The sequence below is a fragment of the Excalfactoria chinensis genome, chromosome 4 (genome assembly GCF_039878825.1).
Source record: "Excalfactoria chinensis isolate bCotChi1 chromosome 4, bCotChi1.hap2, whole genome shotgun sequence".
NCBI lineage: Eukaryota > Metazoa > Chordata > Aves > Galliformes > Phasianidae > Excalfactoria > Excalfactoria chinensis.
The window spans coordinates 20,936,623-20,954,035 of NC_092828.1; the positions used below are offsets into that span (position 1 = coordinate 20,936,623).

At 35.8% G+C, this 17,413-nt stretch overlaps 1 protein-coding gene across 5 annotated transcripts in view; it reads left to right on the forward strand.

The window, feature by feature from the left end:
* KLHL5 (kelch like family member 5) overlaps positions 1-17,413 on the forward strand; it is a 47,585-nt gene that overhangs the window by 18,859 nt on the left and 11,313 nt on the right. For 2 of the 5 annotated variants that reach the window (XM_072334601.1, XM_072334599.1), the window contains 4 exons: positions 2,942-3,127; positions 8,710-8,846; positions 9,307-9,503; positions 15,736-15,948. In XM_072334601.1, the coding sequence (XP_072190702.1) occupies positions 2,985-3,127; positions 8,710-8,846; positions 9,307-9,503; positions 15,736-15,948 (690 nt within the window). In that variant the 5' untranslated portion in view covers positions 2,942-2,984. The remainder of the gene's footprint in view (positions 1-2,941; positions 3,128-8,709; positions 8,847-9,306; positions 9,504-15,735; positions 15,949-17,413) is intronic. The other 3 variants (XM_072334602.1, XM_072334603.1, XM_072334600.1) reach the window with 2 other exon arrangements.

Genomic DNA, 17,413 nt, shown 5'->3' on the forward strand with positions numbered 1-17,413 from the left:
AAGGGGAAATGTGAATTTTAGCTCTCCACTTGTCATAATCTATGCTGTTACTTTTGATACTCATTTTTGTCTGGTTTACTAGCAACTAAGTTAATTGCTTCGTTGCTCTGTAATGAGCTATTCTAATGGGCAAAGCACCTCATTCCAAACATCCTACTGCAATAAATAAAATCCTTTTAAAAAGAATGGTTTTCTGGCACAGCTTCTGCATAGTTTTGATTTTTAAAAGGCATATTCACACATAAATATTAAATAGAGAAGTCAAAGAAAGCTCGCATCTTTAGTACATTAATTTTTTATGTCTGTCACTAGGATAACGAAACACGTAGCTCTCGGGAAGGAGCTTGCCTTTAGGGTAACTTAAATTTTTATGATCATTATAATTAAATAATTAATAAAATTATTAATTGGTCAGTGCTAGATGGGATTTTTTTGACATAAACAAAGAAATAAAAGAAGCCAAAAAAGTCAGTTTAGTGTTGAAGGCTGAAAAAAGAAAACCCTACAGACTAACATTCTAACATATTCATAACAAAAATATTTCTACTGAATGTGGTAAAAATGCTATCATAGAGGAATACACAGAAAGAGTTCTTTAATAGTGTAGCTGTTTTATGTGCTGGCAGCCTTAGTCTTTCCTGTAATTATCTTGCTAGTAAGTGTGGTATGCAGAAGTCTGTACACCACAGTTCTGCAGCAAGGAAAGTTTGGGCTGTACTTAGAGATAAATCTGAATCAAGAGCCAGATTCAAAGGAAGCAGAACTACCTGCGATGCACTGAGGTGCTGGACCTCATGTCTGGATGCTTGCCCTGAGCATGCAGACCAAAGATCAGCATTCAATATGGAGTTTCCTCACTGAGAGGAAATGACCTCAGCTAAGAATCCCGAGTGATTTTGATACTGCTCCTGGGATGAGGAAAGCAGGTTCTTCCCTTCCTTGCTTGTGTATCCTCCCATTTTGTCATGGCTGAGGCTGAACTGAATGGGGAAACAAATTTGTAAGAGTGTTTGAGGAAAGGGTTAGGGAGGATTTACATTTTTCATAGGCAGTCACTGTGTAATAGGCATAAATAGACCTTGAAGCTATATCTTCCCTTTTGCGTAAGCACTTCAGCTATTCAGCTGCCTCTTTCATGTTCTCTTCATGGATCATTGAAGCTTAATGTTTCTTTCCCTTTCCTTTTTATTTCCCCGAGGAAAATGGTTTTTAAGGTACTGGCTACAAGAGAGGATGGGTATGGTGTTGAATTTGTTGATACAGGGAGACTGAACTGAGTGTTGCTTTGTTGTGTCCTAATTGCTTTATTTTGGGCCTGTGGAAAACAGGCTCTGCTGCCAGTCACTTTTCCATACTGAATGAATGGTGACTGCTGGTGAGTGTTGCACAGAGTGCACGTGTATGCTCTGAGGACTGGCGGTGGCTCAGGTCAGGGTTTCCTCCAGGTAAGTGCTGCCTGATGAAGATTTTTCCTTCTCTACAGTACTTTGTTGCCTCTCTGGGTGTATCTGCACAACACTTAGTGAGGCTGTAATGTAGATCAGATCCCTGATACCATGCAGATTTTGTTTTCTTTTGGATAATTGTTAAACCAGATTCCTCCGTTTACACCATTAAAATGAAGTTCAACAAAGAGATGCTTTCTCCAAGTACTTGCTCCTTCACCTGTGAAAATGCTGCCCAGTTCTGAAAACATAATGGTTTTTATGGTTACATGGTGATTCAGATAAGGGAACTGATGTGGCACAAAGTAGTTTCGTCCTACCCTCATCTGTTTTTCAGATGTATGAGTTCCTTGATTCTGTTTCCCACATGCCCACAAAGAGCATTTGTTCCTGCATGTCAGAGGGCCAGCGGTGTAGCAGAACAAGTGACTTGTGAGGGGTGAGAACAACTTGTCACAGCCTAAGTAGATGCCTAGCCGCTACTACAGAGCACACTTACGATATTTAAGTCCTTAGAGAGAGGTAGGTAGACAGGTGTCTCATTTCTGATCCATTACTAGATTTGGTTTTCAATTAAGTGTCAGATTACTTGGCCTACTTAACATGTGAATACATGCCCAGGTGTGTACACGAACCCACAGGAAAAAGCTTTACGGAACGTTTTTCTCTTGAAAATTTAGACTTAGATGATTGAGGATCCCTCTTCAAGTAACTGTTCTAAGCTAAGGAGTGAGCACAGGATGGAGATTGCATGAATCCGTATGTTTCCAAATACTACAGTAGTTCTAGTAGTTCTTTTAAGTTATCTGTGTAGTGGAAAGTGAGAGAATTGTAATCAAGAAAAAGTTTGCTTCCCTCAGTGTCTGTAATTATGATCCAGCTCCTTTATATCCTATGTCCATGCATTCTATTTATCTTTTCCTTCTTACTTCTTTCTTGAAAATAGCTATGTGTATTTACAGGGACAATTGTTTTCTCTATCCATCCTTGCTTTTCCCCTATATACTGGCTCCTACTCTGTTGGATCTCATTTCAAATACTTAAGGCTTCATGAAGTAAGATGATGGTGCTGTTATGCCGTGTTTCTTGATTTATTTTTTCCTTTGCATCCATACACCTTTTGTAGTTCCTTATATGCCAAGTTTTGCTGTAACCATCTTAAACTAAGTGTGTGTTGGAGTGGCAAAAAGTGTGATTCCTTATTGCATCCTTATTGCATCACGTTTTCACTCTGTGGGGTCTTGTAGGATGCCTGTTTTTCAGCAATGTCTACAATGCTATAGAGATATGATTTTTGGACTGATGTCTGTGTATCCCTTAGTTGAAGAGTACAGCGAATCATTGTTTCTGTTTTTGCAAGAGCTTAGATAACATTTGAAGAAAGTATGAAAATAAACAGAAATTAAATTGGAAGGGAATACACAATTTCTATCATCTGTATAAAGACTGTTATAATGTAATATTATGTAAACTAAGTTTTCTGTTACTGTCTTCAGCAGAACCTCCAACAGCAGTCATACCATATCATCTTGTCAAACTATGGAGCCCTGTACATCAGATGAATTTTTTCAGGCTCTCAATCATGCTGAACAAAGTTTTAAAAAGATGGAGAATTATCTTAGACACAAACAGCTATGTGATGTGGTGTTAGTTGCTGGTGATCGTAGAATTCCAGCTCACAGGTAAGCTTATAATGACCTGAAGTAACTTTATATTAATTTACAAATGTGTCTTCTAAGTGTGTGTTCTGTTTGGAATATCCTAAACAATTTGGAATACTTGAAACATGCTTAAGCTTTTTTAACGTGTATTTGGAAACTAAAACATAATTCCTGTCATATGTGATACAGCGTCAAAACTGATGTTCTCACATTCTACTTTTTTATCTTGAAGCATATAGTAGGATATTTGCATAACAAAGTAAGTCTCAAATGCACCTTCATGCCATTAAAAGCAGTCATGGCTTTTGTACCACAGAATGGAGTAAATAAGTTTTGTTAGACCAGGTTTTTTTTTCTGTACTTCCGATTAAGTTATTGGATTCATTGTTAGTAATAAGGACAATTCATGTCCTTATAACTTATAGTATTACAGTATTTGATGCACAGTTTTAATAGTATAATTAAGCTGTGGCTTCACAAAGCTATTCCTACAACAGAAATCATAGCCTAAAGCATTCCTGTTTTCTGTTGCAGATTTCTGCCATCACAGTGAAGCCACAGGTTAATACAGTAATAGTTAATAGAAGGATGAGAAGATGCTACTGGTTTGGGTTTGGATTTTTTCTAGGGAGCAGGCAGGTAGTTACACCATAACTTGTTATTATTGCTTTCTGAGTGAGCCTTTGTTTTATGAATCTTCATTTTTCCCAAGTTGATAAAAGCAGTTAATTTATTGCAGTTAATACAAAAAATAGGTGGTCCTGGTCTTTACCCAACCCCTGACCACAATTTCTTTGTATACACTTCTGTGGATGATAACAGATTTTTCAGGGAGACAAGGGGAGTGCAGTTGAGCAAGCTGATTTTATTTTCCTTATTGCTGCAGAGCTGCTTATGATCAGTCTTTGTCATATTCAGATTTATCACAGAATGTCATCTTCCCTATGGAAAGAGTAAATCAGATGGAAACAGGGAATGCACGTACCCCTAGTGGATTTGCACCCACTGAAGTAATTCAGAAGTCAGAGAGCTTTTGATTGCTTACTCTAAATTGCTGTAAATAGGCAAAATACAGACATAATCTTAGTTCCTTATGTGACATGGTAGCGTGTTTACCGTATACAGTTTTTGGGGTTGAGTTTATTGAATGGTTAAAAAGTATGGAAATGATGCAGAGGACCGTTGCTGATACCTTGTGTGGACTGGAAGAATTTATTGTAAGATTAACACAAATACAACATTCTGTATACTAAAAAATTCTTTAATGTAGGTCATGCCTGTTTCTTATTTGTTTATAGAACTGACTATGCTCTCCCGGTTTCTGCTACTACATCTATTTCTGTAGCGCAGTGAGTGCATGCTGACACCTGTTATTCACGTTGTTCTCATAGGAGGCGAAGCTTCATGCTGTAGTTGGAATGTTTTGTTTTAAATATATGTAAAAGTTAAGGCCAAAGAAGTGCATGCTGTGCTTTTAGCAGGAGGTGGGAGTCTTGTGCTTGTCCTTAATTCACTTTATAATGTTGGAGCAGCCTACAAAGAAGCTTTGTCTTTTGCACAGTAAGTTATTTCTCTTACTGTTGTTGTTGTTTTTTTTTTAACCTGAGAAAAGTAATAACTGTGGTCCTCATCTCAGTATATCCAGAGCACCTCACTGAAAATTGAACTTTTCCATAGCACAAAGGATAAAGATGGAAATGTTAAAGTTGGCTCATATCTTTAAGACTGACTCGATGTGCTTGTGTTAGCCTGTGTTACAAGAAAAAAAAAGAAGTGTAGGATTTTTACTGCCTGCATCAACCTGTCCAAATTTAGACTTATTTTGCATTATCTACTGGTGGGAGCACTCAGTGTACTTTTGTGTTATATTGATTATTTTATCTTAAAACTTATTTAGTAACAAAATACTTACTAAACAGATGCTGGATTAGAGGCTTGACATTAGAAGGTGTGGAAGAAAATAGAAAGTTCATTTACACTGGACAGTGCTTTTTAATGTAAAAATATTCAAGAACATTTTTCACTGTTAATAATCCTTCTCATATACATGGAAGGGTTTGCGAATTATCTCTTAACAACCTGCTATTTTTTCTTAATTATCAATTTTTGCTTTTGATGATATTTGAACGTTCTGAAGTGTATAAAGTAGTCAGAGAAAAGAGCAGTGAATTTGGTATCTGGCAAGTGTAAAGAGTACAAGTAATAAATGTCTGTAAATTCTGAAGATTTTTCATTTGAGTCTGTTGAAAGAATCAGGCTTTGAGTCTACTACAAATAAGAGTAGCATATAATCTTCCTGAACGTGGTATTCTCTATTCTTTTAACTGTTTATTTTCTCATTCTGTCCTGAAATTATAGCTAAGAAATTCTACAGTAAGTCAAAATCTAATCAGGAAGGGAGACAATTCTCAACAAGGGAAAAGTGAGTTATATTCCCGCTCCCTTAGCCTCCACTTTCATAAAGAAATTTTGTTGGGCTCTATTAAATGTGAGAAATGGAATCTAGTTTTCCATATCAGATGGTGAATGTCTCTACATTCTTGTTTATTATGCACAGCTAATGGCATGCCCATAATAAAAAGTTTGGTTTACTTCGTAATAACCTGGTTTTCAGGACATTCACTTAAGAAATGGGATGCCTCAGTAGATTCCTGTCCAGTGAGGATTCAAAGCCTACACCGTGTTAGCAATCTCTGTAGAGACTTATTTTTTTCATCTCGTTGATACTGACAGATGAAAGTATAAAAGGCATGGGGCAGAAGGCAAATGGAAGCTTATGAACTTTTGTAGCTAGGAGATTTGTCTGGAAGAGTATGGATCTTGGTTTGGAAACTTATTTTTGTCTTGATGGTTATTTATCTGTCTACTTCTTTTCAAATGACTTAATACTTCCTGTGTTTTACATACTGTGTTATTTTGCTTTGTAATTTGTTGTTGTTGTAACTACATGTTTGTAAAACTTTAACACACCACGTGTCTGAAAAATCAAAGTACACGTAAAAGTAGTTCCTTGGTGTTAGGTATTTGGTGCTACCAACTGGGATTGTGTAGAAAAATTGTACAAAGTTTATTGTAACCATCACTTCAGTGTGAAAGTGGCAAAAGAATTTGGAAAAGTTTGATTTCCCAGGATGAAATTTTTTACATTCAGTTGTATTTTGTCTCTACATGAGAGACTTGTAAGTTGGACTGAGTGATCTTATATTTCCCTTCCAACGTGGGTTGTTCTGCGATTCTGCATTTTCCTGTGCAGTAAAAAAGAGCAGGCAACTTTCTGGGTATAATGCAGTATCCAAATTCTGCAGTCTTCCCTGTGCAGAATTTGGCAGTTACTGGTAATTAGATAAGAAAACTAAAAGTGAAATATGTTCTACACAAACAGGAAGACAATCCCAACTGCATTATAGCTGTTTCTTTCTGACATTTGGTACCATTAGAGGCTTCTGTAATGTCACTGTATGCTATTTTCAGGTATTTGTAGGCATTCCATAGGCTGGTTTTGAAAGAAATATTACACTTAGCGGAGGAAAAAAAACACTATAAACTGAGAATACAAAAAGCATAACTTAATTTTGTAAACTGAGGCAAGGCAGTGTTTTGTAGCACAGGTAGGTTCCAGTGAACTGTTGATGCAATTTGAATATTTTAAAGTTAGTAATTAATTATAGACAATCATTCGTAACTGATGGCTTAGACTAATAGGGAGATTGGGGATTTTACTTTTAAGTAGCATTTCTAGAGTCATTGCTTGGATTCTCTTTTGAAACAACATGCTTGTCGCGTAGTTATCAGAGATTTGTTAGCAAAAATGTCAAAATCTACATGGGGAAGTTTGTGGACTCTTCCAGTACATGAATGTGTAAGTGCTTCACAAAATATAATCTTGTAGGTAAGAATGCAGTTTATTTTCAGGTTATCAAAACAAAAAAAAAAAAAAAAAAAAGTTGATAGAAAAATCGGTTACTAACAGTGGAATTAAGAAGTCAATGAAAAGTGGGTGTCCGGTGGCATGAGTAAAGTAGTAATTAACTTTTACCAACAAGTGGTCAATGCATTTTTAATAATTTCTTTTGGAGGACTTCAAGACTGGAAATCACAGGGACCTTCCTGATACCACAGCTGGTAGGTGGTATTTGGCATTCAACAGCTGTTGCTAAGATATGTACTGTCCAGCCATTTACTGAATAACAGTGCAGCAAACTGAAATAGCTGCACTGTTAGAAAAACAGAAAGAGGTCTGTGTCAATATTAGGTGTTAGGTTCTGTTTCCCATGACAGAGTCCTTTTTTCTTCAAGCTTTATTCCACACAGAAATTCAAGTCAGTACAGAGATTGAATACTTCAAGCTGCTTGCTGTTTATTTTTTAAAAAAAAAATGCTGAAATATTATCATTTTGAATGGCAATTGAAACTATTCTAAACATACGGGATTTTAAAAGAATATTATTCCTTTTTCATGTACATTCCTACACAACTCTGTTCAGTTAGCGAGTAGGAAAAAAACATTACTGGACTATAATTCTATCTGAATGGTCATCTGTCAAAAGATGAGTGGGAAAAGAAATAGTTGAGAACAGTAAACAATTTATTACCTTGCAGTTAGTTAACCAGGAGACAGTTCTTTGTAGTTCATTTTGCATTTAATTAAGAGGCAGATCCATTCTTCCTATTGATACATTTGAGATCTGCTCCTAAGCACTGGCACTTCCCTTTTCAGTGAATTATACTCTTTTGAGGTTTCTGATCTAAGTATGGGATTCATTGAATGTATGCAGATATACCTGATTTTGCGTTTAGCAACCTTGTCCTGCAAGCAGGGGGTTGGAACTAGATGATCTGTGAGGTCCCTTCCAACCCAAGCTATCCATCATCATTCTTATGCATTATGTGGAGTGGCATTGAAAAAATAAAACGTGGAATATATACAACAGTAATTTAAAGTAATGTGTGATAAGCGTTAGCCTGTTTACCTACTCTGTATCTTTAAGTACTCAGAGTTGTTAAAAATAAAAAAGCTCCATATGTATCCACAAACAACACTGCTATGTTAATTAGTTTCTTCTGTGCAGCATATTCTTCTCTTTGTGGGGTTTTCTTGTCTGCACCATCTCTGTGCTGATTGTGCGTAGTTCTGTCTGTCAGCAGTAATAGTAGATGAATGCATGTGTGCACCAAGAATAAAAGTGTTTCAAAGCACACTGAAAAAGGACTAGCAAGTCATTCTTTCACATTTAGAAGAAGTAACAGATAGAATGCAAATGGAACTCTACTTTTTTTAGTTCAATTGTGTTTATTTATATTCAGCTTCCAATTTATGTGGTTTTGTGGGTTGTGTCCACGTTGACTATTAAAAGTCACTGAGCTTTGAAAGAGTAATTCGTTTACTTCAACAGCAAATGTAGATTCAGTAACAGTACTTCATTATTCATAGAGGGGAACTGGAGTGTGGAGCCGTTTATCAGTTTAAAAATGTTTTTCTCACTACGCTGTTTCTCCAAAGGGCAAAATAATGAATCATAAATTAACAAACATCGGATTGACAAAACTTTTTTTTCCCTTTCCTCTCTTTGTCTCTCTCATTTTCTCCTGCACTTTGTGCACAGATTGGTTCTCTCCTCCGTTTCGGACTACTTTGCAGCAATGTTTACTAATGATGTAAGAGAAGCAAGACAGGAGGAAATCAAGATGGAAGGTGTGGAACCAAACGCATTGTGGGCTCTGGTTCAATATGCATATACAGGTAATTAGAGTGAAAATGGGAATTTTGTCTAATGAATTGGCCTCCTATGAGCGCTGTATTCCATTACTGGATTACACATGCTCTTAGGAATTCACATAATTTCTTGCTTATGTTTAAAAAATTGATCATTGCTGTTATCGGACGCAACCTGGTCAGAAAAGGTTTCTCTGGTAATACTACATTCTGGTGGTAAATAAAGCATGTCAATATTTCAAATGTGTCTTGACTGATGAAAAAGGAATATTATTATGTATTATATTGCATATATTATATTATACTATTTCCTTGCTTCATTATAGATATTAATTTTGAAAAGCTGGTTACCTACTGCCAGAGGGGATATTTTCCAAGCCTTCTGTTCTGTCATGTAATCTGCAAATAATTCTCTTGTGTCCGAGTTTTGGGGAATTTAACAAATCACAAAAGCAAAATTATATCATCTACTTTTTAATATTGATAGGTCGCCTTGAATTAAAAGAAGATAACATTGAGTGCCTGTTGTCTACAGCTTGCCTTCTTCAGCTGTCCCAGGTTGTAGAAGCATGCTGTAAATTCCTCATGAAGCAGCTTCACCCATCCAATTGCCTTGGAATCCGATCTTTTGCTGATGCGCAGGGTTGCACTGACTTGCACAAGGTGGCTCACAATTACACAATGGTACGTTGTTATTTTAAGCATCATCCACTGATTTTTAGTAAGGAAAATACAGTATGTTTGTCTGAGTAAATACTAATGGTTTTCCCCCAGAAAGCCTTGATCATTTTCCAAACAAGAATGCACATACGTTCCAGTGACGAGAAATGACAAAATGACTGCAAAGTTGCTGGCTTAGAATTAGAAGAAAGGAGACATGCATAATGTTTCCTTGTAATGATATTGGGATTGTGTGACGTGCATTCAAATAAAATCCTTCAATGGCTAGTTTTTATTTCTGTCAAGCCAAATCCTGCAAACTTAACAGTTGGCAAGCTGCTGTCATCTGGTCCAAAATAACACATGAATTAATGGAAAAGTTTCATAATGAGGAGGTGTATTCAGGTTCTGAGTTACACCTGGGGTATGAATGTGGATATTCATCAAAATAGATTCTGCATTACACTTAATTTCTTCGTAATGGAATAGCGGGATGACATCAATTTCATCTCAGGCTGTACAATATGTGGCTCAATAAAAATAAATTTGCCAGTGATATTTTCAAAGTTGCTTAATAGAAAAGCTGACCTGTTTTTAATGTAGATTGTTCTTTTTTACTCACAAGCGTATTTCAGTAATGTTAACAGCAGAAGGAAGCAGGATACTCATCTCTGAGTCAAGTCAGTTCATCTGTTACTTGCAGATTTTTGCGAGGTATTTTCTTCTCTTAATGAAATTTCACCTGTGTAAGCTCTTGGGACCTGAATGAGGGCACGAAGATACTGCATGAGAGATGTGGGAAATAAGGTAGTTCTTAATAAGCTTGTGTAGCTTGGAATGACATTACTACTATGCTTAGACAGATTAAGGTGGTGTAATTTTTTGTCTTGTAATTACTATTACAAGGCTTTATTCTTGCCTGCTGTTTGTGTTCGATTTTTTTTTGTTTTTTTTTCCTTTTTTTTTTTTTCAGTTTTAAGAAACCCTGTTTTTGTCATCTTTTTCTTGACTTAAAGTAACTAGACTTAGTATGTATAACAGCTTAAAGTAGCAGTCTTTTTTCCAGTGATACAATTTGTTTCCTCTCTAATCTGTTTAAAATGACTTACATGCTGAAATTTACCAAAACAGGTCATTAGTGTGCAGATTGTAGCTCATATATTTATGTTCTTGACCTTCATTATGCTCAAAAAAAAGAGAAAGCTGCCATTAGATAGACACAGTCAGATGAAACAGTAAAGATAAATGTGCTTTGTGCTTTTGATGAGTATTAGAATTAATGCAGAAAGAGACAGTGATTAAAAAAAAATAATAAAGTAAGCAGAAAAAGAACCTCCCTCCATTGACCTGTTTGTTCTTTTTTCAGACTAACTTTGTGTAATTTCCATGTCTTTTACAGCTTTTATCAGCTGGCTGTCAAAGATCGGAATAGTAATAAACGTTAGATCAGTGTCAGTGATTATGGCCTTACTATTTTGATTGGTTGTTCATGACTTTTTGTGGAGGAAGGAGGTTATGGACTTTCTCAAAGCCTTTCTTTTAGTAGCCTTTTATTCAGATCACAGGAGTATAGTTCTATGCCTTTTGGACTTTATTTACTTTGGTGGCAAAATTGTTGCTTTTTAGGCTTTGGTGTGGATGAAATTTAGATCAGGTGGATTTTAAAAAGCCATTTTCAAGACTAATTAGTTGTGCTCGATGGATTCTTCCCAAGGCCTTTTTTAATGTTGTTTAGTTCCAATGGAGACATGAAATTGAATTTTCGTAATAACGAGTAATAGAGTAGCAGCTTCTATAGTTTGAAATGAATGTTGCCATGGAAACCGCATAGAAATACATAGTCCAATTGAATCGTCAATTAAAATAAATCCCCAAGTAATTACATTTATTTAAAAGCTGTTTGAAAGGAGAAAATATTCAGCAGTATTAAGTGCTGGCCACTTGATGCTCTTTCCATTAATTGTTGGATCACAACAGTTACGTACATCAGTAGTACCTGTAAATTCTGTTTGGTGAAACATGCTGCAAACAATTAGGGATTATGCTGAGCGGCAGGTACTTGGAGCTTTTCCATGTGATTGTGCTTCTTTCGAAGTATGTGAAGTAGGGAGAAACAATTTAAAAGAGAGTTGTATTTTAGTTTATATATGTTATTTTCTATGAGTTTTCCTTTGAACAAAAAAGTAGATTGCCATATATTTGCTTCCTCAACTAAAGCAAATTCTCAGTTTTAACAATTTTTAATAGACACAGTTGTTTTTATTAGCATGTTAACAGATTCACTAAATTATATGTTTACGTGAAGACCAGAAATTCAAATGAAAGAGGCATTTGGTTCAATTGAAGGACCAACCAGTGAGTTATCGCAATAGGCCTGCTTTTGTTAATAGACCTGCTCTGTCTAAGTAGTGCTCATTAGCGTCAGTGGAAAATGCTAGCTTGATTTTATGGCATGGTTTTAATTGCACAATACAGTGTGATTAAAAATATAAATGAATGAAGTGGATTTGAATGCCACAGCTCTTTATATTAAAGATACAGATACTAAAAGGATATCAATGTTGCTTTACTTTATTGCTTACTCTGTTGGCAGTTAAGCTGTTTATTCAGAAGAGGAAAAATTCAAGGTTATCATCAAAACAGGTCAATTTTTTGACACTGGAAACTAAGTGAAGCTTGAAAAATCCTCAGGATGCATTAAGCGAAACATGAAATAAACTGAAGTGATCAGTTGTGGATGTAACACTCTTTGAAGAGCAGCTCTGTTCTTTATTTGATTTTTAATGCATCGGGGATTTAAAAATACAGTCGACAGGATCATGAGATGTATTTAGATCAAGGTATCTTTTGTACAAAAGAATTTCTTGTTTTGCTGTAGTTTTGGGGTCATATAATCACAAATCTAGGAATTTAACTCACCTAGTCAGTAATGTACCTATTCACTTAATTCATAATGCCTTTTCACACAGAGTGCCTTGTGTGCATTTTTCTTGCCCTCTAGCGTAATGCTTACTGATTTATTTTAGCAGTCTACACATCTGAAGAAACAGCGTTGTGTCTTGTTTGTTTGAAACAGCTGATAGTAAACCTAGAATGGAAACAATTAGCTTCCCTTTTACAAAAGAGAGAGGTAAACCAAGGAGAAGTTAATTTCAGGTGAGAAAAAGGTAGCCAGTGTTATTTTCAGAACTTGAAGTATCTATGGTGAATAGAGGTGTTCTTAAGTAACTGGCAGTATCTTCTCCTGTAGGCTAATTTGTACTTTGTTCATTACAACATAAAAGATAAAAGAAAAAATAGGTGGATATTTTAAACATTAAATGGGATACTGCCTGAGTTAGTCCTCCTGTAAGTGTCTTTGTAATGTTTCATCTTTCCACACATTAGAGCATGGTGTATAAGTCACGTTGAATTTAATCAGAAATCTTCCAGACAGGAAAAGAAGAGAAATATCCATGCTTTTTTGTTGTTGTTGTTGTTCTCAAGAGGCCAGGCCCCTCATTTTCATTAATGTCTAAAAAAAGGAGTTTTTACTTTTGCATATATCAGTGTAATTCACTGAAACAGCCATCAGCTGACAAAACTACGTTCTCCTACGGATCTTATGAGTCAAGAACTTCTTGCCGTTGTGTCCAGGTTCAGAGTATAAACAGATGCCTGTGGCTAGAGCTTCCTGTTGGACATCTGCGTACAGTTCTTCTCAGCTTGGGAATGTTTTGATGCACTCTGAGATATTTTCTTTTTATCCTTCTGATACAGTGCAGGGGGAGCCTAACCATCTAACTGGATTAAACTGCGAGCATTATGTATCACTTGAAAATAAGTATCGTGGCCTTTTTCATGTGCTCCTAGTATTTTTTGTTCTGTACCAAGACCCAGATAGACCTCTGATTAAGACTGCAGGTGTTATTCATTCTGCAGCTGCTTAAGGGTGAATTTAAGGTTATGATCTGTGCGAACAATGCTGCTGTGTCCCTGTGTTAGCTAGCACCTTAAACTCAGGCTGCTTGTTTGATAACATTTCCAACTGAAACTGCAGTCCAATTGTTCTCTGAAGTATCCTGTTCTTCCACAGAGAGTTCCCTTAAGAAGAAGGAAAGCAAAGGCTATTGAGGAGGTTAAGAATGGTGGGAGATGCACTGGCTCCTCCTTTTTGTCTTCAGAATCTCTGTCCGTAGAGGAATTGTCAGATTTTGATTGTAAGCAAACAAACAAAACCCAGACACAGGCCAAAGATGGTGAATGCTTTGATGCTGTGTTCAAAAGGATCTCTACTCTAAAAATAGAATGGGAGCAAGAGGAAGCTGAATTTGTTCCCATCAGAACAGGGTTGTCTGCAAGCAACAAGAAGGAAAATCGTGCTTTTTACATGCAACAGCTGTTGAAGTGATTAAATCCAGCAGGAAAAAAGTTTTCCAAAGAAGATTTCTTACTGTCTTAGGCAAGATCAGCTTGTTGTTGCCTTCAGAGACAAAGGGAACTCTCCATATAGTTGCTTTTCCTTTCTTCTTCCTCTGATCTGGATAGACAGTGTGGAAAGTTGAAGGTAGTGTTGACATTTCTCTGTCAGTGCTCACTGTTCACCAAAACTAAAAGCGCTGCTCCAGCTTGCATACACTCTAGAACAAAATCAACTGAAAACCACCAGTGAACGAAACGAACTCAGTGGAATCTGGATTTCTGTGAACTGTTTTATCTCTGGAAATACTTTTCAGCTGCAACTTACTCCCAAACTAATTAAGATAAACTGCATGTGTAATGCTGTCCTTTCACTGTTTATAATTCTTCTATTTGCTCATTTTGTTTAATTTTGTAATAAATACTTAATTAAAGAGGAAAAGACAGTTCTGTCTCCCTTGTAACCTATTACAATTTCCATGTGGAATCACTATTTTTTTGTAGCTGGTTGGATCACAGGAGTCAGAAAGCTTTTCAGATAGCAAGTGTAAAATTTTCCTTTCCAAATTCCATCTAGGAGTACGCAGTTACTTGCTATGTGTACAGATAACATTTTGAGGTCTCTTCCTAATATCAGCTCCAGAGATGCCAAACTGCTGTATGTTTCTCATGACATTTTCTGCTAAATTCATATCTGTTTTGCAATGCTGGTCCTGCTTCTGTTTCCAAGTTTCTCCTTATTGTGTTTCTTGTTCTAGAGATGTTTTTTTTTTTGTGTATGTGTGTGTCCTAATTCAAAGTTTTTTCATTAGCGTGCATTTCTTTCTGAGTCATTAAACAAGATGCTAAAGAGGACTAATTTTGATATGGAGCCCAGTTAGACTTCCACAGCTGTGGATCCTAGTACATGTTAGTACATTTAATGAACTGCTGTTTTATTGTCATGAAGCTACTCTCAGTTTGGAGTATGAGGTAGTTTTAGTTTTGGCTTCTACTTTTCCTTCCTTTGTTGCCTTGTGAAGGTTTGTGGGGAAGGAAGGTAGATATAATCTTACCTATATAATCTTTCTCTTACATCTAAAAAAAATAATCATACTGTTCAGGTTTCTCACTGTAAGTGCATGGTGCTGATTCTGTTTCTGTATACGTAGTTTTCTTCCATTTCTACCTAAGCTTATGAGAATCCATAGAAAATACTCTGCATATTCCAGTGTTCTGAAATAATGGGATATCAGCATGAGAACTGTTATATATTGTGAACTTCGTTACCCTGAAGTAAGGATTTGTTGCTGGAAATGATCGAAAAAAGTTACAAAACTGAATCTTAATAAATGAAAGGGTGTACAATATTTTGGATTCTTTGTATGTTTTGCTCCTGCCAGTCTGTTTGATCAGCTGTATAATATGTACAAAATAATAAACTTCAAATGCCCCAATGAAAATCAACAATTAAATTACTTCCTCTGAAAACAAGTTGCCATGCTTCAATCTGCCAATAATGAAATATATTACAGATGTGCCCAGTAGCTGCTTGTATTATGTTGTACTCTTTGCTTGACAAAGTATCTTCACAGTCAACAGAAACAAATCGTACTTCTTATTTTATTTAAATGTACTGTATAAGAGGGACTAGGAAATAATTATTAGTCAAAATAACTCGGTACATATTCTTTCCTTCCTGGTCAGTTCTTCACTGGTGCTTACTGGCACATCTGAGAGATGGTGTGAAGGAGGGACAAGTGGAAAAGGATAGTAGGAATTTGTTAAAAGGAAAAGAAAGAACAAACAGAAAACTGCAATTGTCTTCAGATGATGCTGGCAGCTGTATTAAAAACACTTCTCTTTTTTTCTTTTTCAGGAAAATTTTATGGAAGTAATTAGAAACCAGGAATTTCTATTGCTGCCAGCCACTGAAATTGCAAAGCTTTTAGCAAGTGATGACATGAATATTCCTAATGAAGAAACGATATTGAATGCACTACTTACGTGGGTTCGACACGATTTGGAACAGAGAAGGAAAGATCTCAGTAAACTCCTGGCTTACATTAGACTGCCTCTTCTTGCTCCACAAGTAAATTGTTCAATTCCTCCCTAGTTTATACCATAGTTGTAGTGGGCATGCCTACAGCATCTGTGTAGAGATAGTGACAAATCACAAAAGCATCCAGATTCTTTAGTGTTTTGGATTCTTAGAGCTGCATATAAGGACTTAACACGTTGTGTGTGCATTATACTTTGTTGTGAACTGCAGCATGTTCTGATCCTAACCTGAGATCTGTCTGGACACAAGAGGGGTGGAGCTTCTATGAAAAAAAATTGCTTCCATTGCCCAAAAAGCTGATTATCAAGGATATCTTTGTCACTAGAATGTGTGCCCTTTTAACTGTCTTTTTTATGGAATTTAAATAGCATATATTGAACAAAAATATGTCCTTCATATAGTGTGCAGTTGTCCTTGAGTTTTAGGAAATGCATTTGAATAAATCATTTAGAATCATTTGTTTTTTTCCATTAACCCTTGCTAATTCATCTTTGGGTACTTCTTGTTCTTCCCAGTCATTACTTTTTCTCCTTGTTGGACGTGTACTGTTGAGGAAGACAAGTTTGGTTTTTTTTCTAATACTTTTGAATAACAATTTTCCTGATTCCTCTTGTTAGTGTCGTGTGGCACCATAGTTATCTGATAGCAGGCATGTATTTGATTTCTTTTTTCTTGTGCTAGTCTTCCTTGCTGTCCCTTCATTTAGTAATATTTAATACTCATTATAAAGTCTTGGTATTTTGTCTTGGATTTTCAGTTTTAGTGAGAATTATCTCTGTTAAATAAGGGATTTTTTTAATTTATTTTTTTTTAATTAAATGTGAATACTAAGTAGGATTCATTAACACAATAGAAACTGAGATTAATTGGCTCAGTGATACACTCAAATCATGTTGCGTTTTGCCTCTAATCCGGAATCATATTGTTGGCTGGTAAGGTGCACAAGCAGGTTTTTTGGTATTAATATTTTCATGCTGTATATTACATATGCAGCGGCAGTATTTTCTCGCTTGTGACCTTGACTTTGCAACACACTGCTTCTAGAAGTATAACACAATGTAAGAAACCAATTTACCTTGGGGGAAATCATTATTTTAATTATAAATTTTAATTAATTGATGTTTGAGTACAAAGTCTGTAACCATTTTTGTGTTTCTTTTATTTAACAGTAATTGAAAAAATTTTATATACTGAAGGTGCAGAATTTTCTCCAGAAGTGTATGCCGAAATCAATTTATGGCCAGTGAATAAGTGATGAGGAAAATGGCAGAATGCCACACAAAAGCCATTATCATATTTCACGTATTGTGAAATTTATCTTCAATTTTTCATTCTTCGCCAAGTATATGCACTTACATTTTTAATATGATATTTTGCTGTTGCCCTTTTCTTTATTACTTTAACAAGTTATAGTGTTAAAGCTGAGGGAGCAATTAGTGCCTCGAGTAAATTGGGTTAAAGCGCCCCAAACAGCTCTAATGAATTTTCACAATCA